Below are 23,112 nucleotides of genomic sequence, written 5' to 3' on the forward strand. Positions count from 1 at the left end.
ATGTGACTGTGGGGGGAGGGGACATTAGAGTGTAAGCTCCTCTGTACAGAGACTGATGTGACTGTGGGGGGGAGGGGACATTAGAGTGTAAGCTCCTCTGTATAGAGACTGATGTGACTGTGGGGGGAGGGGACATTAGAGTGTAAGCTCCTCTGTATAGAGACTGATGTGACTGTGGGGGGAGGGGACATTAGAGTGTAAGCTCCTCTGTACAGAGACTGATGTGACTGTGGGGGGAGGGGACATTAGAGTGTAAGCTCCTCTGTATAGAGACTGATGTGACTGTGGGGGGAGGGGACATTAGAGTGTAAGCTCCTCTGTACAGAGACTGATGTGACTGTGGGGGGAGGGGACATTAGAGTGTAAGCTCCTCTGTACAGAGACTGATGTGACTGTGGGGGAGGGGACATTAGAGTGTAAGCTCCTCTGTACAGAGACTGATGTGACTGTGGGGGAGGGGACATTAGAGTGTAAGCTCCTCTGTACAGAGACTGATGTGACTGTGGGGGAGGGGACATTAGAGTGTAAGCTCCTCTGTATAGAGACTGATGTGACTGTGGGGGGGAGGGGACATTAGAGTGTAAGCTCCTCTGTATAGAGACTGATGTGACTGTGGGGGAGGGGACATTAGAGTGTAAGCTCCTCTGTACAGAGACTGATGTGACTGTGGGGGGAGGGGACATTAGAGTGTAAGCTCCTCTGTACAGAGACTGATGTGACTGTGGGGGGAGGGGACATTAGAGTGTAAGCTCCTCTGTATAGAGACTGATGTGACTGTGGGGGGGGGGACATTAGAGTGTAAGCTCCTCTGTACAGAGACTGATGTGACTGTGGGGGGGAGGGGACATTAGAGTGTAAGCTCCTCTGTATAGAGACTGATGTGACTGTGGGGGAGGGGACATTAGAGTGTAAGCTCCTCTGTACAGAGACTGATGTGACTGTGGGGGGAGGGGACATTAGAGTGTAAGCTCCTCTGTATAGAGACTGATGTGACTGTGGGGGAGGGGACATTAGAGTGTAAGCTCCTCTGTATAGAGACTGATGTGACTGTGGGGGGAGGGGACATTAGAGTGTAAGCTCCTCTGTACAGAGACTGATGTGACTGTGGGGGGAGGGGACATTAGAGTGTAAGCTCCTCTGTATAGAGACTGATGTGACTGTGGGGGAGGGGACATTAGAGTGTAAGCTCCTCTGTATAGAGACTGATGTGACTGTGGGGGAGGTGACATTAGAGTGTAAGCTCCTCTGTACAGAGACTGATGTGACTGTGGGGGAGGGGACATTAGAGTGTAAGCTCCTCTGTACAGAGACTGATGTGACTGTGGGGGGGAGGGGACATTAGAGTGTAAGCTCCTCTGTATAGAGACTGATGTGACTGTGGGGGGGAGGGGACATTAGAGTGTAAGCTCCTCTGTATAGAGACTGATGTGACTGTGGGGGGGAGGGGACATTAGAGTGTAAGCTTCTCTGTACAGAGACTGATGTGACTGTGGGGGGAGGGGACATTAGAGTGTAAGCTCCTCTGTACAGAGACTGATGTGACTGTGGGGGAGGGGACATTAGAGTGTAAGCTCCTCTGTACAGAGACTGATGTGACTGTGGGGGGGAGGGGACATTAGAGTGTAAGCTCCTCTGTACAGAGACTGATGTGACTGTGGGGGAGGGGACATTAGAGTGTAAGCTCCTCTGTACAGAGACTGATGTGACTGTGGGGGAGGGGACATTAGAGTGTAAGCTCCTCTGTATAGAGACTGATGTGACTGTGGGGGGAGGGGACATTAGAGTGTAAGCTCCTCTGTATAGAGACTGATGTGACTGTGGGGGAGGGGACATTAGAGTGTAAGCTCCTCTGTACAGAGACTGATGTGACTGTGGGGGAGGGGACATTAGAGTGTAAGCTCCTCTGTATAGAGACTGTGGGGGGAGGGGACATTAGAGTGTAAGCTCCTCTGTATAGAGACTGATGTGACTGTGGGGGAGGGGACATTAGAGTGTAAGCTCCTCTGTATAGAGACTGATGTGACTGTGGGGGAGGGGACATTAGAGTGTAAGCTCCTCTGTACAGAGACTGATGTGACTGTGGGGGAGGGGACATTAGAGTGTAAGCTCCTCTGTACAGAGACTAATGTGACTGTGGGGGAGGGGACATTAGAGTGTAAGCTTCTCTGTATAGAGAATGATGTGACTGTGGGGGGAGGGGACATTAGAGTGTAAGCTCCTCTGTACAGAGACTGATGTGACTGTGGGGGGGAGGGGACATTAGAGTGTAAGCTCCTCTGTATAGAGAATGATGTGACTGTGGGGGGAGGGGACATTAGAGTGTAAGCTCCTCTGTACAGAGACTGATGTGACTGTGGGGGGGAGGGGACATTAGAGTGTAAGCTCCTCTGTATAGAGACTGATGTGACTGTGGGGGGAGGGGACATTAGAGTGTAAGCTCCTCTGTACAGAGACTGATGTGACTGTGGGGGGAGGGGACATTAGAGTGTAAGCTCCTCTGTACAGAGACTGATGTGACTGTGGGGGGAGGGGACATTAGAGTGTAAGCTCCTCTGTACAGAGACTGATGTGACTGTGGGGGGAGGGGACATTAGAGTGTAAGCTCCTCTGTACAGAGACTGATGTGACTGTGGGGGGGAGGGGACATTAGAGTGTAAGCTCCTCTGTATAGAGACTGATGTGTGGGGGGGAGGGGACATTAGAGTGTAAGCTCCTCTGTACAGAGACTGATGTGACTGTGGGGGAGGGGACATTAGAGTGTAAGCTCCTCTGTACAGAGACTGATGTGACTGTGGGGGAGGGGACATTAGAGTGTAAGCTCCTCTGTATAGAGACTGATGTGACTGTGGGGGGAGGGGACATTAGAGTGTAAGCTCCTCTGTATAGAGAATGATGTGACTGTGGGGGGAGGGGACATTAGAGTGTAAGCTCCTCTGTACAGAGACTGATGTGACTGTGGGGGGAGGGGACATTAGAGTGTAAGCTCCTCTGTACAGAGACTGATGTGACTGTGGGGGGAGGGGACATTAGAGTGTAAGCTCCTCTGTACAGAGACTGATGTGACTGTGGGGGGAGGGGACATTAGAGTGTAAGCTCCTCTGTATAGAGACTGATGTGACTGTGGGGGGAGGGGACATTAGAGTGTAAGCTCCTCTGGTACAGAGACTGATGTGACTGGCTCAGTGATCTCTGTACAGCACTGCGGTATATGTCAGAGCTATATAAGAACCCATGTCTCCACTTCACAGGGTCCCTTTGTCCACCTGTCCAGCATGATTGCAGCGTACTTGGGTAGAATGAGGTCCTCGGTCAGTGGAGATTATGAGGTATGGACATCTGATCACCTGTCTGTCATTAGATTCATTTTTTGTTTTCTTGTAACAAACATATAGAGTACTGACAGCACCATGTAGGGTTGCCACCTGTCCGGGATTTAAATTCTGTGTCCGGGTTTCAGTCCACCTGAAACCCGGACACATCACTGGAAGCCCCGCAGCACCAGTCCACCTATCGCCCCTCCCCGTTGGCTTCTAGTACCTTTATTTATATTAGTAGGGGGGGCGCTTTAACTGGGGTACAGACTGACGTAGGGAGATTATACTGGGGGACAGACTCACCAGGGAGGGATCATACTAGAATACAGACTGACCTGGGGGGATGTACTGGGGCACAGACTGACCAGGGAGGGATCATATTAGAGGACAGACTGACCTGGGGGGGGGGGGGGGGTGTTGTACTGGGGGACAGACTGACCTGGGGGGGTTGTACTGGGGAACAGACTGACCTGGGGGGGTTGTACTGGGGCACAGACTGACCAGGGAGGGATCATATTAGAGGACAGACTGACCTGGGGGGGGGGGGGGGGTTGTACTGGGGGACAGACTGACCAGGGAGGGCCCCCCAGAGGCCTAATGGTGACCTCCAAAGTTAGGCAGAGCTGACATCCTTCCTTGTAGAACGGGTTACCAGGCATGGTTGGGTGTGTGATGCAGGAAATAATGATGGGCGCCAGACACTTTTGGGTGCGAACAAGAGATTTATTGTCTCTTAACAGAACTGTGGGGGAGAGGGTTAGGGCCAGGACACCCTTGAGTAGATGCAATGATAATTGGCAGACTCCGAGACTTCTATAGGCAGACAGCTATACAGTGGAAGGCCTCCAGCCGGATAACACTTCTGTATAGGTAGGACCACTGTCTCCTATGGCAACTGATCTTGCAACAGTTGTACGTAACTCTTGGTAACACAGAACAGCCCTTTATTTATCTCACAGTATCTGACTATAGCTCTTCACTCATTGAGCTCCCAGTCTTTCACTAGACTTCCATATCTCAGTCGTCACCGGATCTCCTGAGCTCTTCCACAGCTGTCCCGCTGTATACTCCACCAGCGTCACCCCCGATATCCTGCCGGGTCTCTGGCTTGGCACTTGCTGAAATTTTCCCACTTCTTCACCGTCCCCGGCTGGCGAGAAGACTGCTCTAGTATTGTCCTCAGCTTACTCACAGTGGTCTCAGGTAATAAGGTGGATGGTCCCTTAGTGGTGACACCTTCTACCTCCGACCTCAACAGGTTCCCCGTCCAGCGGAACCTTCTCAACTCAGTTGGATTCCAACCCTGCAGTCCCAACCCTACGCTGCTTCTCCGGCTCCTGGATAGGCCCTCAGACAGCCTAACAGCCAGATGTCCCCGGGGTAGGCCTCAGGCTTCCGGCCTAGCAGCCCAGGGCAATACGACACACGTCCACCCAGACAGCCATCCAGGTGGCACAGAACCCCGGTCACCTGACTCCACCCAAATATATAGGCTCTCCCAGCAGGCCAAGGGGCTTAAAGAAACCCCTGCCCATTGGCTGGGACACCCCACCCATCCATAATCTGTCCTTGATTTGCCCTTGTCTATCTAATGTCACTAGATACGATGCCACCTAGTGACAGAAGAGAAAAGTGCAGCAATTCCAGAAATAGGGGGAAATCAGCGGATCTCCTAACAATTAGCCAGGACAATTACTACCTGGCAAACTAAATTGGTTAGGAACTCTGCCTAAACACCAGGGTGCTACATATAATAAACACATAAAAATGACATAAAACAGTAATGAATGTATCCATAGAAATAATGAAGCGTGTAATCGCTGTGCATGCAATAAATAAACGCATTTGTCTGATGCGGTGGAGCGGTACATACATCTTCTCATTGCAGAATAAAAGTAAGGAGCATGAGATGCTGGTGGCAGCTGCGGCGGTGGGCGTCTCTACGGTATTTGGAGCTCCGATAAGCGGTAGGAAGAATATCTTTTAAATGTTCTCTTGAATTATTTTAAGTTAGAAGAAATGTTCCACTTATCAAATAAATACAAATGATATTTTATTGTTGTATATGGATTTGGGTAAAAATGAGTTTCAGTCGATAATTGAACAATGAAGAACATCCTCTTTCCTGCATACCCTGTTTGGTTCATCCAGAAGAAGGCACAATGTGCTACCTGTTGCATTGCTCTCCTCAATATGGCTCTCGTTGCAGGCGTGCTGTTCAGCGTGGAAGTGATGTCATCGCATTTTGCTGTTAGAAATTATTGGCGTGGGTTCTTCGCTGCGACCTGTGGGGCTTTTATGTTCCGGCTTTTGGCTGTCTTCAACAGTGAACAGGGTAACTTGGGGTAGAATGTACAGGACAAGGGTTGGTAGTCGGTGTAGAGGGTACAGGACATGGGTTGGTAGTCGGAGTAGAGGGTACAGGACAAGGGTTGGTAGTCGGTGTAGAGGGTACAGGACATGGGTTGGTAGTCGGAGTAGAGGGTACAGGACATGGGTTGGTAGTCGGTGTAGAGGGTACAAGACATGGGTTGGTAGTCGGAGTAGAGGGTACAGGACATGGGTTGGTAGTCGGTGTAGAGGGTACAAGACATGGGTTGGTAGTCGGAGTAGAGGGTACAGGACATGGGTTGGTAGTCGGTGTAGAGGGTACAGGACATGGGTTGGTAGTCGGAGTAGAGGGTACAGGACATGGGTTGGTAGTCGGAGTAGAGGGTACAGGACATGGGTTGGTAGTCAGAGTAGAGGGTACAGGACATGGGTTGGTAGTCGGAGTAGAGGGTACAGGACATGGGTTGGTAGTCGGAGTAGAGGGTACAGGACTTGGGTTGGTAGTCAGGGTAGAGGGTACAGGACATGGGTTGGTAGTCGGAATAGAGGGTACAGGACATGGGTTGGTAGTCGGTGTAGAATGTACAGGACATGGGTTGGTAGTCAGTGTAGAATGTACAGGACATGGGTTGGTAGTCGGAGTAGAGGGTACAGGACATGGATTGGTAGTCAGTGTAGAGTGTACAGGACATGGGTTGGTAGTCAGTGTAGAGGGTACAGGACATGGGTTGGTAGTCGGAGTAGAGTGTACAGGACATGGGTTGGTAGTCGGTGTAGAGTGTACAGGACATGGGTTGGTAGTCGGAGTAGAGTGTACAGGACATGGGTTGGTAGTCGGTGTAGAGTGTACAGGACATGGGTTGGTAGTCGGTGTAGAGGGTACAGGACATGGGTTGGTAGTCGGAGTAGAGGGTACAGGACATGAGTTGGTAGTCAGAGCAGAGGATACAGGACATGGGTTGGTAGTCGGAGTAGAGGGTACAGGACATGGGTTGGTAGTCGGTGTAGAGGGTACAGGACATGGGTTGGTAGTCGGAGTAGAGGGTACAGGACATGGGTTGGTAGTCGGAGTAGAGGGTACAGGACATGGGTTGGTAGTCATAGTAGAGGGTACAGGACATGGGTTGGTAGTCTGAGTAGAGAGTACAAGACATGGGTTGGTAGTCGGTGTAGAGGGTACAGGACATGGGTTGGTAGTCGGAGTAGAGGGTACAGGACATGGGTTGGTAGTCGGAGTAGAGGGTACAGGACATGGGTTGGTAGTCGGTGTAGAGGGTACAGGACATGGGTTGGTAGTCAGAGCAGAGGATACAGGACATGGGTTGGTAGTCGGAGTAGAGGGTACAGGACATGGGTTGGTAGTCGGTGTAGAGGGTACAGGACATGAGTTGGTAGTCAGAGCAGAGGATACAGGACATGGGTTGGTAGTCGGAGTAGAGGGTACAGGACATGGGTTGGTAGTCGGAGTAGAGGGTACAGGACATGGGTTGGTAGTCGGAGTAGAGGGTACAGGACATGGGTTGGTAGTCGGAGTAGAGGGTACAGGACATGGGTTGGTAGTCGGAGTAGAGGGTACAGGACATGGGTTGGTAGTCGGTGTAGAGGGTACAGGACATGAGTTGGTAGTCAGAGCAGAGGATACAGGACATGGGTTGGTAGTCGGAGTAGAGGGTACAGGACATGGGTTGGTAGTCGGTGTAGAGGGTACAGGACATGGGTTGGTAGTCGGAGTAGAGGGTACAGGACATGGGTTGGTAGTCGGAGTAGAGGGTACAGGACATGGGTTGGTAGTCTGAGTAGAGAGTACAAGACATGGGTTGGTAGTCGGTGTAGAGGGTACAAGACATGGGTTGGTAGTCGGAGTAGAGTATAGGGATCAGGGGTTGGTAGTCGGAGTAGAGTGTAGGGACCAGGGGTTGGTAGTCAGAGTAGAGTGTAGAGATCAGTGGTTGGTAGTCTGAGTAGAGTGTAGGGATCAGGGGTTGGTAGTCGGAGTAGAGAGTAGGGACCAGGGGTTGGTACTCGGAATAGAGTGTAGGGATCAGGGGTTGGTAGTCGAAGTAGAGTGTAGGGGTGAGGGGTTGGTAGTCGGAGTAGAGTGTAGGGATCAGGGGTTGGTAGTCGGAGTAGAATGTAGAGATCAGTGGTTGGTAGTCGGAGTAGAGTGTAGGGATCAGGGGTGGGTAGTCGGAGTAGAGTGTAGGGATCAGGGGTTGGTAGTCGGAGTAGAGCGTAGTGACCAGGGGTTGGTTGTCGGAGTGGAGAGTAGGGACCAGGGGTTGGTTGTCGGAGTGGAGAGTAGGGACCAGGGGTTGGTTGTCGGAGTGGAGAGTAGGGATCAGGTGTTGCTGGTATCAGTATACACGGAGAGGAAACAAACTAATCAGAGTATTGGAAATGATCAGAAATATAAGATTAACCCCTCGTGTTCTCTGCAGAGACAATTGTGGCCATCTTCAAGACCAGCTTCAAGATCACGTTTCCCTTTGACCTCCCAGAGATGTTCTTCTATGGGATTTTGGGGTGAGTGCGGTCGGCACGTCTCCGTGAATACAGGAAAGTCTATCTGTGTGATCCCAGCGCCGGAGTCCCGCTGACACAATCCCATATTCTATGAATCCGTGGATTCGGTCAGACTTCCGGGAAGGTTGGATTATTTACCAGGAAAGGCTGAAGATCCATGACGATTGTTTGGGACATTGCAGAGATTGGGGAGGCCTGTGATGTCACAGAACACCGCTATGACCCGCAAGGTCCAATAAGTAATCAGTATGTGTAGATCTTATTATGGGTCAAATGATCTGAAATAAGAACTGTCAGTATTGCCTGATAATTCCAGTCTAAACCATCACAACTGATTTCAGTATTGGAACCTTCAAAAACGAGGCCAATCCATTGGGTAGGGTGACGCCACCAATAGGTCTTGTAATGGCGGCAGGAGGTGGGTGGATCTGTAGGTTGGGGATTATATTACTTTAAATTATAAAGACTCCACCGCGCTCATTCAAAATATATAACTTTATTGGGTGTTCGGTAAATAAAAGTTCCAATAAAGTGCGTGTTCCAAATCAAAACAGCTTCCACACTCCCCAGAAATATGTCACCTCTTTTCACAAAGAAGGTCAAACCCACTTGAAGTAAGTATGTCTCCAGTTATACAAAATATACTCGGTCCACCAATGGAGTCCTAAGCCTCTGGCCGGCTAGATAGAATCATCTCATGTAAAGTGCTCCTGTGCCTTTAAGGGATCCTGTGTATATATATATATATATAAAGGAATCTCTCATGGTGCTCAATTTTTATTAAGAAACAATTAAAATGACACTTATTAAGAAGTAAAACAGGCATGTACTGTAGATAGGTACAAAAAATGGCGGTTTGCATTCCACCAACAGGAAATGACGTGTCCTGGAAAGTCCTGCCCAACGCATTGCGTCAGGAATGTTCCCCTGATGACGTCAGACGTTGCTGACGAAACACATTGGGTGAGACTTTCTGGGACAGGGTTAATATTATTATTTTAGGTTGGGGATTATACCAGCATTGTGTCAGAGATACTAACAGTGAAGTTTAATCTGCTTATATGTTACTTTCCCTGGTTCCCCCCCCCCCCCATCAACATGATTATGATATTTGAAATAAAACCTTTCCACTTTCATTACATTCCTTATTTTAGACCCAGTGACATCATCGATGAGTCTTTGTGCTTCTCTATGCAATGCAGGCAGATCATGGCTGGTGGGAGGGGCGGGCAGGGTGTTGTACATAGCTTCCTGAAACCATCTCTTTTCATGTACAGGGTGATCTGCGGGACGGTGAGCTGCGCCTACCTCTTCTGCCAGCGCTGGCTCCTTGGTTACGTCAGGCGGAATCGTTGCACCTCCTGGCTGCTGGCGTCGGAGTGAGTGCCGGTTTTATCTCCCAATCCTGAGATCAGCCCCGCCCTGTGGGAAGGCAAGACAGGCAAAAGCCTAGGGCAGCACAGCTTCAGGGGGCAGGACACGTCTGGCCATGTATTATCACTTTCCAGTCATTTGTCTGTGCAGATCCTTTGCTTTCCTAGAGCCTCATACATCTGACTGGCAGGGCATGCTTCTACTTGTAGTTCACCAGCATTTGGGGAGTCCTAGGTGACAACAGCTCCTGTTGGTTTGACCAAACTTGAATAACCTCTTTGCTATAGCTGTAGGCTAACGCCTGAAGCCTGACTGGAAAACTCCCAGAGATGCCATCATCCCATCCTGCCTTGTTGCTATGATGTTGCTAAGACACTTTCAGCTGTTGCTGCTCACCCCCCCCCCCCCCCACCATCAGAGGAGGGCGCTCTTTCTCCCCTCACATGCACTTTCCCTCCCTAGTTGCAGTGCTCTGAGCTCAGCGTTTGAAAGCTCGCTCCTGTGATGGTGAACAGCTGGGAGTGTCTTAGCAACATCCTAGCAACAAGGCAAGATAGGATGTTGCCATCTCTGGGAGGTTTTCAGTCAGGCTTCATGAGGTATGTAAATGCAATACACCTATAGTGAGGAGTTTATTCAACTGTGTTCAAAGCTGCACAGTTTGTTTAATCTACAGGCGCCCCCTACCTGCAGAGGCAGTTTTTTGGGAAAGGTGAACCAACCCTTTTAATGACTGAATTCGACAGCAGCACTCAGACTGGGAGAGGAAAGGGAAAGACTGGGAGACAATCAGGTGTGCTGTATGCTAAGGATCATGCTGGCAGAGGGTTCACTGGTCTGCTGTTGTTCCTTCACTGGCCAATCATAAACTGGGGGGCGGAGAGGTGACCTAGCTGTATTACAGGACTGCAGTAGAGAAAAGTCAGGTCACGGGCTGGATACAGTGTCAGGCAGAGCAGTGTAAATCTCAGCTCTGAATGGAAAAGGATACAGATCCTTTGGCAGGTACATTTTTTCCCAGATGTAAATTCTGTTTATTGAACCATTTTCCTGGAGGTCAAATGATACATCTGAGCTTCTCTCCTCAGGAAACCCATATACTCCGCCTTGGTGGCCTTACTGGTGTCCACCATCACATTCCCGGAGTTCTTTGGACGGTTCCTGGCCTCCCGGGTGAGTTCAGGGTCGAGTTGTTCTGTAGACTCTTCCATAGACAAAGGATATACAATGGATGGATTGTCCACCAACGTTCTCCTCATCTGACTCCATTATGAAGCTGAGGTGGGTGTGAATAGGACATTCTTGTTGATATGTTGAGCTTCTTCTTGTCCTCCAGCTGACCATGAAGGAACTCCTCGTCTCGCTCTTTGACAACCGCACGTGGTGGACACTTTCCCAGAATGCCTCGGTGGAGCACCCCGTGGGGGTGGACCCCAACAACCTCTGGCTGGAGTGGGCGAACCCCCAATTCACCATCTTCGGTACGCTGGCGTTCTTCATCATCATGAAGGTAAAGGACACAAAAAAAGGGGAATCTTCCGCAGTATCCAACACAATAAATTTAGACGCAGCTCTCCGCCTATAAATTAATTCTTGAACTTCGCATTACAAGCAGAGCCCACACGGTGACTGCGTGTCTGAATGTTGTATTTTCCCGGAACACTTCCACCTTCAGGGGCGCAGTCCACATTCAGAAATGGGTTCCTCCTTCAGGATTGCAGTCCACGTTCAGAAATGGGTTCCACCTTCAGGAGTGAAGTCCACATTCAGAAATGGGTTCCACCTTCAGGGGTGCAGTCCAAGTTCAGAAATGGGTTCCACCTTCAGGAGTGCAGTCCACATTCAGAAATGGGTTCCACCTTCAGGGGTGCAGTCCAAGTTCAGAAATGGGTTCCACCTTCAGGGGTGCAGTCCAATTTCAGAAATGGGTTCCACCTTCAGGAGTGCAGTCCACGTTCAGAAATGGGTTCCACCTTCAGGGGTGCAGTCCACATTCAGAAATGGGTTCCACCTTCAGGGGTGCAGTCCACGTTCAGAAATGGGTTCCACCTTCAGGAGTGCAGTCCACGTTCAGAAATGGGTTCCACCTTCAGGAGTGCAGTCCACGTTCAGAAATGGGTTCCACCTTCAGGATTGCAGTCCACGTTCAGAAATGGGTTCCACCTTCAGGGGTGCAGTCCACATTCAGAAATGGGTTTCACCTTCAGGAGTGCAGTCCACGTTCAGAAATGGGTTCCACCTTCAGGGGTGCAGTCAACGTTCAGAAATGGGTTCCACCTTCAGGATTGCAGTCCACGTTCAGAAATCGGTTCCACCTTCCGGGGCGCAGTCCACATTCAGAAATCGGTTCCAACTTCAGGGGCACAGTCCACATTCAGAAATCGGTTCCACCTTCAGGGGCGCAGTCCACATTCAGAAATAGGTTCCACCTTCAGGGGCGCAGTCCACATTCAGCAATGGGTTACACCTTCAGGGATGCAGTCCACATTCAGAAATGGGTTCCACCTTTACGGGTGCAGTCAATGTTCAGAAATGAGTTCCACCTTTAGGAGCTCAGTCCACATTCAGAAATGGGTTCCACCTTCAGGAGTGCAGTCCACGTTCAGAAATGGGTTCCACCTTCAGGGGCGCATTCCACATTTAGCAATGGGTTCCACCTTCAGGGGTATGGTCTACATTCAGAAATAGGTTCCACCTTTAGAGGCACAGTCCACATTCATCAATGGGTTCCACCTTTAGAGGCACGGTCCTCATTCATCAATGGGTTCCACCTTCAGGGGTACGGTCCACATTCAGAAATGGGTTCCACCTTCAGGGGTACGGTCCACATTCAGATGTGGGTTCCACCTTCAGGGGGGCAGTCCACATTCTGCAGTGGATTTGGGTGGAAGGACTGGGTGTGAAGTGGAGTGATCTGATACAGGTTGGTTCAATTTCCATCAAGTTCCTGCATTGTTTTTATTTTGAAATAAAAATGATACACTTGAACTTAGATGAAGATACATTTCTGGATACAATGTCACACTGTCAGCTTTCATAAAGTAATAATAATGGGAATATTATAATATAAAGCTGTGAATGTGACTTTCACCAAACATTCTCCAGTGGGGAATCACACCTGGACCTGGAGGATTCACCTGCGGAGAATGTTCGGTGAATGTCACCCTCACTGCATTATGAATAGTCCCCATGAATGGTGCGATAACTGAACTCTAACAAGATCCCAGAAATCCATCCAATGAGGAGTCAGACTCTTCAGGTCTCACCTACAAGGAGGACAAAGTGGCCTCTGGTTATATATATAGTGACATCATCATATGACATCATCATATTACATCACAATCCTGGACCATCCTCATTTTTTTCTATTCTCTCTTCCAGTTTTGGATGTTTACATTGGCGACCACGCTGCCCATGCCCGCCGGGTACTTCATGCCGGTCTTCATATATGGTGAGCCGTCTATCTGAACCCTCTGATAATATTAATGTAATTCATGTATTCATCTGTGGAGGGTTTCTGTGCTGCTCCGTGACAAAACAGGAGGCAGATTGCTTTCGTTCGATCAGATACCGACACTCGTATCTTATCGTCCGCAGGGGCTGCTATCGGGCGCTTCGTGGGAGAAATCGTAGCCTACATATTCCCAGGAGGCATCACGACAGACGGAGTGACCAATCCCATCATCCCCGGGGGATACGCACTGGCAGGTGAGATGATCGACAGGAAGTTACTGCAGAAATCACAGTCTGGTGGTGGACACATGGCTGACAAATATGACATCATTACCATGTAGTTCCACTAGAGGGAGCAATTCATTATACAAGCATTAAACACTGCCACCTAATGGCAGAACTAATAATTACAGCATAATACATGAGAATGGTTGCTGCACCTATGTCTGCATAAACAGCAAGCTAACAACACCTATTATTATAATGTCACCTTAGAGAAGGTGAAGTGCAACAGTTCTGCACAAGACCCTTGGCACAGTGGGTAGTATTGCCTATGGGACACTTGGCACAGTGGTTTTGGGACCCTTAGCACAGTGGGTAGGAATTGTTATAGGAGCTTCAGCACAGTGGTCAGTATTGGTTATATCACCCTTGGCATGGTAGGTAGTAATGTTTAGGTGACCCCTGGTACAATGGGTAGTAATGTATATGGCACTCTGGGTACAGTAGGTAGTAATGTATATGGGACCCTTGGCACAGCGGTTAGTAATGTTTATGGGACCCTTGGTACAAATGGCTAGTAATGTATATGGCACCCTTGGCACAGTGGGTAGTAATGTTTATAGGACCATCGGCAAGGTGGATAGTAATGCTTGTAGGGCCCTCGGCACAGTGGGTAGTAGTGTTTATGGGTCACATTGGCACAGTGGATAATAATGCTTGTAGGACCTGTTGGCACAGTGGATAATAATGCTTGTAGGACCTGTTGGCACAGTGGGTTATAATGTTTACGGGACTTTTGAATCACTGGTTAGTAATTTTTTTTGGATCCTTGGCACAGTAGGTAGTAATGTTTATAGAACCCTCGGCACAGTGAATAGTAATGCTTGTAGGACCCTTGGCACAGTAGATAGTAGTGTTTATGACACCTTTGGCACATGGGTAGTAATGTCTATAGGACCATCGGCACAGTGGGTAGTAATGTTTATAGTACCATCGGCACAGTGGGTAGTAATGTTTATAGAACCCTCGGCACAGTGGATAGTAATGCTCGTAGGACTCTTGGCACAGTGAATAGTAATGCTTGTAGGACCCTTGGCACAGTAGATAGTAGTGTTTGTGACACCTTTGGCACAGTGGGTAGTGATGTTTATGGGACCCTCGGCACAGTGGGTAGTAATGCTTGTAGGACTCTCAGCACAGTGGGTAGTAATGTTGGTTAAAATTTCTGCCCAACTCTGTATTTAAACAATAGAAAGGATTATGTTTAGCCAGAGTTCTCCTTTAAGTAAGTGCTGTCCTCTGACTTTTTGCTGGTCTGTACTTTCAGGAGCGGCGGCTTACTCCGGAGCAGTGACGCACAGCCTCTCTACGGCGTTGCTTGCGTTCGAAGCCACCGGTCAGATAGCGCACATCCTCCCGGTGATTCTCTCGGTTCTGGTGGCCAATGCCATCGCCCAGAAATTCCAGCCGTCCTTCTACGATGGAACCATCATTGTAAAGAAACTTCCGTACCTCCCTCGAATCCGCAGCCGCCAGATAAAGTGAGCAAACGCCATCTACGGCATACCAAGGACGATTAGGTTTATTCAGTATGGGTGGAGTCACTCCTGGCGTCTGCCATAGATCTGACTCTGTTCCCGCCCACTTTGGGGTTCCATGTGTTTCCATTTCTCATATTACAATCTCCATGATATAAATATCTCAGTAGGGATGGTGGGAGTCCTCATAATGCATCCTTACCAACATTATGGCCCCGCCCACAGTCAGCATTTTTTCTACCCACCTTTGGAGTGAGCGTGGCCAGATAATGCCCAGTTTACAGGTTGAAACCACTCAGACTCCACCTTTTACTGGATGGGGACCACCGATTATGTCCACGTTACAGGTTTATACCGCTCAGACCCTGCCTTTTACTAGGTGGAGACCACCCTTCATGTTCAATTAACAGGTTTATTCCGCTCAGACCCCGCCTTTTACTAGGCGGAGACCACCCATCGTGTCCACATTACAGGTTTATACCACTCAGACCCCGCCTTTTACTAGGTGGAGACCACCCATCATGTCCACTTTAAAGGTTTATACCGCTCAGACCCCGCCTTTTACTAGGCAGAGACCACCCTTCATGTCCACTTTATGGGTTGCCCCTAGCCCCCCCACCTCTAAATATGCTTACTTATAGCTCTGATCCCTGCAATTAATGCCCTTTCTAGTTACTCCACATATGCAGTAACCCCAGAAAGGATTGATGCTGTGATCTCGGGAAATGGCCCAGGACAGAGCATTGGTGGGACATAAGGCCACAATGGGTGACAGTTGGCATCTATGATAATGAAGTGTGCAGACCCAACGAGAAGAAGCCATTATGTGTTCTCACTCTCCAGCAGCCGGAAAACCATGAAAAGTCACCTTTGGGTGGAGTGACCCCTTTAAACATCCCTGCATGTGCTAGAACTCTTCCATTCAATGTACACATTTCTATAACAGAGGGAGAATTATCTCACTTCTGGTAAATTGATTTGGGGGGTTCATAACTTGTGGTTGGGGTGCTTTGATTGAACCTTACATCCAGGTAACCGTTGTCTCCCCTCCCTTACTCCGATGTTTATGACGCCCCTCCAGCTCCTACAAGGTGAACACCCAGGAGTTCATGAAGACAGATCTTGAGGTCTTGGCGAAGGACGCGAACTTTGAAGATGTTCTCCGGGTCGTAACATCATCTGAATACTTGGAGTATCCAGTGGTAGACAACGCAGGTAAGTGTACAGTTGGGTGGCACAGTAAGTGAGAGATTTGGGGGTTCAGATATCATACATTTGTGAGGGGTGTATAAGCTCCATATATTCTGGGGGGGGGGGGGGGTGATGGACCAATGTAGGGTGGATAGTGGACTCTTGAACAGCACGTGATTCCCCCCTCTCCCTTATTCCTGACATTGGGGTGCCATGTGGGTGGCACAATAAGTAAGGGATTTGGAGATTTAGATAGCATACATTTGTTTGGGGGGGGCTATAAGCTCCATGTTGGTATACAGATATACTGGGGGGGGGGTGGGGGGTGGAGGACCAAAGTAAGGTGGATGGTGGACAACATGGAATATGTGGTCCCTCCACCTCCTCCCCTTATTCCTGGCATTGGGGTGGCACAATAAGTGAGGGATTTGGGGGTTCAGATATCGTACATTTCTCAGGGGTGTATAAGCTCCATGTTGGTATACGAATATACTGGGGGGTGAAGGACAACTGCAGGATGGATGGTGGACTCTTGAACAGCATGAAATATGTGCCCCTCCCCCCTTATTCCTGACCTTGGGGTGCCATGTGGGTGGCACAATAGGTAAGGTAGTTGTCACGTACCTGGTGGTGGAGCCCAGAATGCAAGGAGTAGCCTCTCGTGTGCCTCTGGTTCGAGAGCCCCTGATAGAGAAGACAGGGACTCAAGAGCGCAGGGGGCCACAAGTGCTTGGTAAGTGGCAGGTGTAGGGTTGATCCGGACCTCTGGTGCAGCAGCAGAAGAACTATCAGGAACACTGGATCCACCGACAGGAACTCAGGAACAACAGGCAACTGGGAGGTGTTCTGTAGTACAACTGAAGCACTGGAACAACTGGTAGATGAACCGGAATTCTTGGCAGGAACACTGGAACTGTTGACTGGATAGAGAAGCACTGAAGCTAGTAGACACCCACGAACCAGCAAACAGCAGGGAGGTGTTCTGTAGTACCACTGGAAGCACTTAACGAAGTCAGACAGGCCGGGTCAAAACACAGGTAAGCAGAGCAGGTACAAAACGGAACCAGGAGAGTAGTCAGGGCACGGACCGGGTCGGCAACAGACAGGCAGGTAATAACTGAAGGATGAGGCAGGAGAATCGTCAGACAGGCCGAGGTCAGAGACTGGCAGCAAACAGGAGAAGTCAGGAACGAGCCGGGTAACAGGAATCAGGTAAACAGGTATACTGGAAGCTTAGGGTCACAGGGAACGCTGTAGACCGGACAGCAAGGAAGCATGCTGACAGGCACCTTTAAATAGGCCTAATGGCGCCAAAGGCTGTCACACCGCACGTCTGCGCGCCGCCGCGTGCACACGTGCACGCCCGAGTACCGATCGTACGTGCCCGTTCGTCTCATCGTGTACCCGCGTACACCCGCTCGTATTAGCGCGCACCCGCATGCGTCCGTTCGTGTCAACGCGTCTCCGAACGCGTCCTCTGGTTCTACTGACAATAGTTCTGTTAACCGATCTTCCGCCGACGGCTGAACTAACAGGACGTCTTTCATGACATTGCCCCCTCCCAAGGGGCAGCCTCCGGATGCCCAACTGTGCCATCTTACTTGGATGAGATCTTTTAAAGGCAAGTATCAATCTCCTAGCATGGATGTTGGACTCCGGCTCCCAGGAGTTTTCCTCAGGCCCATACCCCTTCCACTTTACCAGGAACTGGACTTGGTTACGTCTCTTCCTACAATCCAGAATGGACTCGACCTCATATTCAGTTTCTCCGTCAATGATCACGGGTTCAGGGGGATTGACCCTCCGGTTGACAAAAGGATCAGGAACTGCGGGTTTAAGTAGGGCAACATGAAAGACCGGATGAATCCGGAATGATTCTGGTAGCTTTAGTTCGTAGGCCACATTATTAATTTTTCTTGTCACTGGAAAAGGACCCACGAACTTGGGACCCAATTTTTTGGAAGGACAGGCCAATCTTAGATTCAAAGTAGATAGCCAAACCAACTCTCCAGGTTTAAGATCAAGCTCCCCCCTTCTCTTCTTATCAAACACCTCTTTGTTGTAGTTCTGGGTCCTTGCCATAGTCTCTTGCAGAAGCTTATTATTCGATTCAAAGAAGTTTAGGTTTTCTTGAACAGCTGGTACTGGACACTCCGGAATGTTAGTGGACAAGAACAGAGGATGGAACCCATAATTTGCAAAAAATGGTGTTTGTTTTGTAGCGGAATGAACAGAGTTATTGTATGCAAATTCGGCAAGGGGAAGAAGCGGAGCCCAATCATCCTGGGAGAACGAGGAAAAGCAGCGCAGATACTGCTCCAACGTCTGATTCGTTCTCTCCGTCTGGCCATTTGTTTGGGGGTGATAGGCAGAAGAGAAGGCAAGATCAATTTTCAGGGATTCACAGAGAGCTCTCCAAAACCTCGAGGTGAATTGCACCCCCCGATCGGAAGTAATATTGGCAGGGATGCCATGAAGCCTCACCACCTCCTTAATAAATGTCCTGGCAGTTTCAACAGCAGTAGGAGTACCTTTCATTGGTAAGAAATGTGCCATCTTGGATAATCTATCCACAATTACGAAGATCGTAGTGTAACTTTCAGAAGGTGGCAACTCGACAATAAAATCCATGGAGATCATCCTCCATGGTTTCTCCGGGACAGATAGTGGTTTTAACAGGCCCCAGGCCTTAGACTTGCTACCTTTATTTTGGATACAGGTGACACATGCTTCCACGTAGTCCTTGCAGTCCTTTCTTAATGATGGCCACCAGAACGTGCGCTGAAGAAGTTCAGATGTTTTATGTACTCCAAAGTGGCCAGCTAACATATGGTCATGGCAAGAACTAAGAGCTGCCGTTCGCACCTCCTGAGGTACGAAGATCCTATCCTTAAACCACAGAAGATCATCTCTGGCCTGTAGAGTTGTATCAGGTGGAGCGGAAACGCTCCTGGAGGCTTGCTTAATCTGTGACAGTAGATCCCCTTGAAGTAACAGAAAGTTCCCTGCGGACAAGATGGTATCTGGTGGGGAAGGTGCTTCCGAATCGCTGTACATCCGTGACAGAGCGTCAGGCTTGATATTTTTTGACCCGGGGCGGTAGGTAATATGGAAAGAAAATCTAGTAAAAAACAGTGCCCATCTGGCCTGTCGTGGTTTCCACCTCTTGGCAGTCTTTAAATATTCTAGATTCTTGTGATCTGTATAAACAAGAATCGGGTGGGCTGCTCCCTCTAACAGGTATCGCCATTCCTCCAACGCAGCTTTGATCGCTAACAATTCTTGATCACCCACGTCATAGTTCCTTTCTGCTTCTGATAATTTACGGGAAAAAAAAGCGACTGGGTGCAGAAGAGCCCTAGGCCCCTGTCTTTGGGAGAGTACTGCACCGACCGCTATCTCCGAAGCGTCCACCTCCAGGATGTAGGGTAACGTGGAATCAGGATGTTTTAAAACTGAAGCTGAGACAAACAGACCCTTCAGCGTAGTAAAGGCCATCTGAGCTTCCGTAGACCAGTGGAACTTGAGGCCCTGTTGGGTCAATCTTGTAATGGGAGCAATGATGGTGGAGAATCCCTTGATGAATTTTCTATAAAAATTCGCAAATCCCACGAAACGTTGAATCCCTTTCCTGTCAGTGGGAGCGGGCCAGTCCAGAATGGCGGAGACCTTCTGAGGGTCCATTTTGATGCCTTCCACAGAGATAATAAGACCAAGGAACTGAATACTCTCCTGCTCGAAGACACATTTCTCAGGCTTGGCGTAAAGGCCGTGCAGGCGAAGTCGGGTCAAAACGTTTCTGACATGTTCACGGTGTTCAACTAGGGAAGAAGAGAAGATTAGAATGTCATCTAGATAAATAACAACAAACAGGTCAAGGTAGTCTCTGAAAATGTCATTTACAAAATGCTGAAATGTGGCAGGAGCATTACAGAGTCCGAAAGGCATAACTAAATATTCGAAGTGCCCAAACCGGGTACGGAAAGCAGTCTTCCATTCGTCTCCCTTGCGAATGCGGACAAGGTTGTAGGCACCACGAAGATCTAATTTTGAAAACACTACTGCAGACCCCAGCCTCTGAAAAAGTTCTGGCACTAATGGTAAGGGATAGCGGTTCTTGATTGTAATTTTATTGAGTGCCCGATAATCTACACAAGGGCGCAAAGAATGGTCTTTCTTTTCCACAAAAAAGATTCCTGCTCCTGCCGGAGATGTGGAAGGTTGGATGAAGCCTTTCTTAAGATTATCGTCAATGTAAGTCTTTAATACTCCTAGTTCTAACTCTGATAAAGGAAATATTCTCCCAAAAGGAATCTCTGCCCCTGGGAGAAGCTCAATCGGACAGTCATATGGCCGGTGGGGAGGAAGGGTCTCGGCCCCTTTTTGACTGAAAACATCCAGAAAGCTATGGTAGACTTCCGGTACAACTTGACGGGTCTCGGCATCAGTTTCCATGCACAACAGGGCAGAGGGAGCTTGAGTAACTTCTGGTAGACAGTGTTGGTGGCAATAAGAGGAAGGAAATTCAATTTTCCCTGAGGCCCAATCAACTTGTGGATTATGGGCCTTGAGCCAAGGCATGCCCAATATGATGGGGAATAGAGGAGATTCAATGACGTCCAGGCAAAGTAGCTCTTGATGAGTGCCAGCAATGGTGGTGAGCATGGGTACTGTTTCCTGGGTTACTGGTCCTGATCTGAGGGTAGAACCATCGGCCAGATATACTGAAAGTCCTTTCGCCCTGGGCCGGATGGGAATATGATGTCTGGAAGCGAAGGACAAGTCTATAAAGCCGCTGCAGGCCCCGGAATCAATGATAGCGCTGGTTGGTATATTCCCTCCTGGGAGCTGTAAAAGAAGCGGGACAGCCAGGTGAGACATATTATTCAGTGAAGCTGGGGTAAGAGCAGGAGAAACAGAGAGGCACTTACGAAGCTTGGCCGGGCATGTCCGTACAAAGTGTCCGGGTTCCCCGCAATATAGGCACAGGTTACCAGCCCGACGGCGTTGACGCTCTTCAGGAGTGAGGGATGGCCGTAAGAGTCCCAGCTGCATTGGTTCTGGTGTATCTGAAGTCATGGTAGTAGAAGCTGGAGGAGCGGAGTGGGGAGAACTAGGCACCCGGGGCAGCATCCAGACAGGACGAGCAGGGCCAGAAGATCGCTCTGTACGTCGTTCTCTTAGGCGTCTGTCTATTTGGATGGAAAGGTCTATGAGGTCCTCTAGAGTCTCAGGGAGGCCCACTTGGGCTAGTTCATCCTTCAAGGATTCTGAAAGGCCCATACGGAACTGATACCGTAGGGCGGCATTGTTCCAATTTGTATCTGAACTCCAGCGTCTGAATTCTGATGCATAGTCCTCAACAGGTCTGCGGCCTTGCTGTAGGGTGTGCAAGGCTGTCTCTGCCGTGGCAGTCAGCTGTGGGTCTTCATATAGGGATGACATAGCCCGAAAGAAGGTATCCAGAGTATCAAGTGAGGTGTCTTTCTTTTCTAACAAGCGATGGGCCCAGGACTGGGGCTCGCCGGTCAGCAGCGAGATCACGAACCCCACCTTGGTGGCTTCCAGGGAGAAAGTCCTTGGTTGAAGGGCAAAAAAGAGCTCACATGAGTTGCGGAAGGACCTGAATTTGCTCCGGTTACCCGAAAACCTTTCAGGCGTGGGGACCCTGGGTTCAGGCGGCAACATGACCACTGATGGTGAAGCAGAAGTCCCGGATACTGGAGGTGTAGAAGCTGCTAGGGCCTGGACTTGGCCTTCCAGCTGGGTGTAGCCTTCTTGTAGGCTCTTTACTGCCTGGGTAAGTCCAGCAAGATGGCGGCAGAGTTCATCCATAGGAGAGGCTCCCTGCGTGGGCTCAGACATGGCTGTCCGGTACTGTCACGTACCTGGTGGTGGAGCCCAGAATGCAAGGAGTAGCCTCTCGTGTGCCTCTGGTTCGAGAGCCCCTGATAGAGAAGACAGGGACTCAAGAGCGCAGGGGGCCACAAGTGCTTGGTAAGTGGCAGGTGTAGGGTTGATCCGGACCTCTGGTGCAGCAGCAGAAGAACTATCAGGAACACTGGATCCACCGACAGGAACTCAGGAACAACAGGCAACTGGGAGGTGTTCTGTAGTACAACTGAAGCACTGGAACAACTGGTAGATGAACCGGAATTCTTGGCAGGAACACTGGAACTGTTGACTGGATAGAGAAGCACTGAAGCTAGTAGACACCCACGAACCAGCAAACAGCAGGGAGGTGTTCTGTAGTACCACTGGAAGCACTTAACGAAGTCAGACAGGCCGGGTCAAAACACAGGTAAGCAGAGCAGGTACAAAACGGAACCAGGAGAGTAGTCAGGGCACGGACCGGGTCGGCAACAGACAGGCAGGTAATAACTGAAGGATGAGGCAGGAGAATCGTCAGACAAGCCGAGGTCAGGGACTGGCAGCAAACAGGAGAAGTCAGGAACGAGCCGGGTAACAGGAATCAGGTAAACAGGTATACTGGAAGCTTAGGGTCACAGGGAACGCTGTAGACCGGACAGCAAGGAAGCATGCTGACAGGCACCTTTAAATAGGCCTAATGGCGCCAAAGGCTGTCACACCGCACGTCTGCGCGCCGCCGCGTGCACACGTGCACGCCCGAGTACCGATCGTACGTGCCCGTTCGTCTCATCGTGTACCCGCGTACACCCGCTCGTATTAGCGCGCACCCGCATGCGTCCGTTCGTGTCAACGCGTCTCCGAACGCGTCCTCTGGTTCTACTGACAATAGTTCTGTTAACCGATCTTCCGCCGACGGCTGAACTAACAGGACGTCTTTCATGACAGTAGTTGTGGTTTAGGATATTATACATTTGTTCGAGGTGTAAAAGCTCCATGTTGGTATATGGGAATGGAGGACCACTGCAGGATGGATGGAGTCACTTTGGGGAGCTGTGGCTTTGTATTCAGCTGAGTGTAGAATTCCTCCAGAGAAGTTTTCTTTGGAACTAAATTGTTTTCTGCTAAGAAGCTCATTTCCTATTCATGGTTTCATGACAGATTCACTTAGAGAAACCCCGAGGGTGGGTATTGAGGAGCACCGAGAACAAAAAGTTCATATCACTTGGAGGTCTTTTTGAAACTTTTTTTCATCAGGAGCATCAGTGACATCCGACGCGTTTCAGGGTAAAGGCCTC

At 49.6% G+C, this 23,112-nt stretch overlaps 1 protein-coding gene across 1 annotated transcript in view; it reads left to right on the forward strand.

Moving 5' to 3' along the window:
* Window positions 1-23,112, forward strand: part of LOC141110235 (chloride channel protein ClC-Kb-like) — a 44,317-nt gene that overhangs the window by 11,136 nt on the left and 10,069 nt on the right. Inside the window, exons 6-16 of the mRNA XM_073601496.1 lie at window positions 3,249-3,326; window positions 5,203-5,281; window positions 5,524-5,649; window positions 8,084-8,168; window positions 9,446-9,547; window positions 10,631-10,715; window positions 10,879-11,052; window positions 12,924-12,993; window positions 13,140-13,250; window positions 14,545-14,758; window positions 15,837-15,970. Coding sequence (XP_073457597.1) covers window positions 3,249-3,326; window positions 5,203-5,281; window positions 5,524-5,649; window positions 8,084-8,168; window positions 9,446-9,547; window positions 10,631-10,715; window positions 10,879-11,052; window positions 12,924-12,993; window positions 13,140-13,250; window positions 14,545-14,758; window positions 15,837-15,970 — 1,258 coding nt within the window. The remainder of the gene's footprint in view (window positions 1-3,248; window positions 3,327-5,202; window positions 5,282-5,523; window positions 5,650-8,083; window positions 8,169-9,445; window positions 9,548-10,630; window positions 10,716-10,878; window positions 11,053-12,923; window positions 12,994-13,139; window positions 13,251-14,544; window positions 14,759-15,836; window positions 15,971-23,112) is intronic.

Source organism: Aquarana catesbeiana, linkage group LG10, assembly GCF_042186555.1.
Source record: "Aquarana catesbeiana isolate 2022-GZ linkage group LG10, ASM4218655v1, whole genome shotgun sequence".
Lineage (NCBI taxonomy): Eukaryota > Metazoa > Chordata > Amphibia > Anura > Ranidae > Aquarana > Aquarana catesbeiana.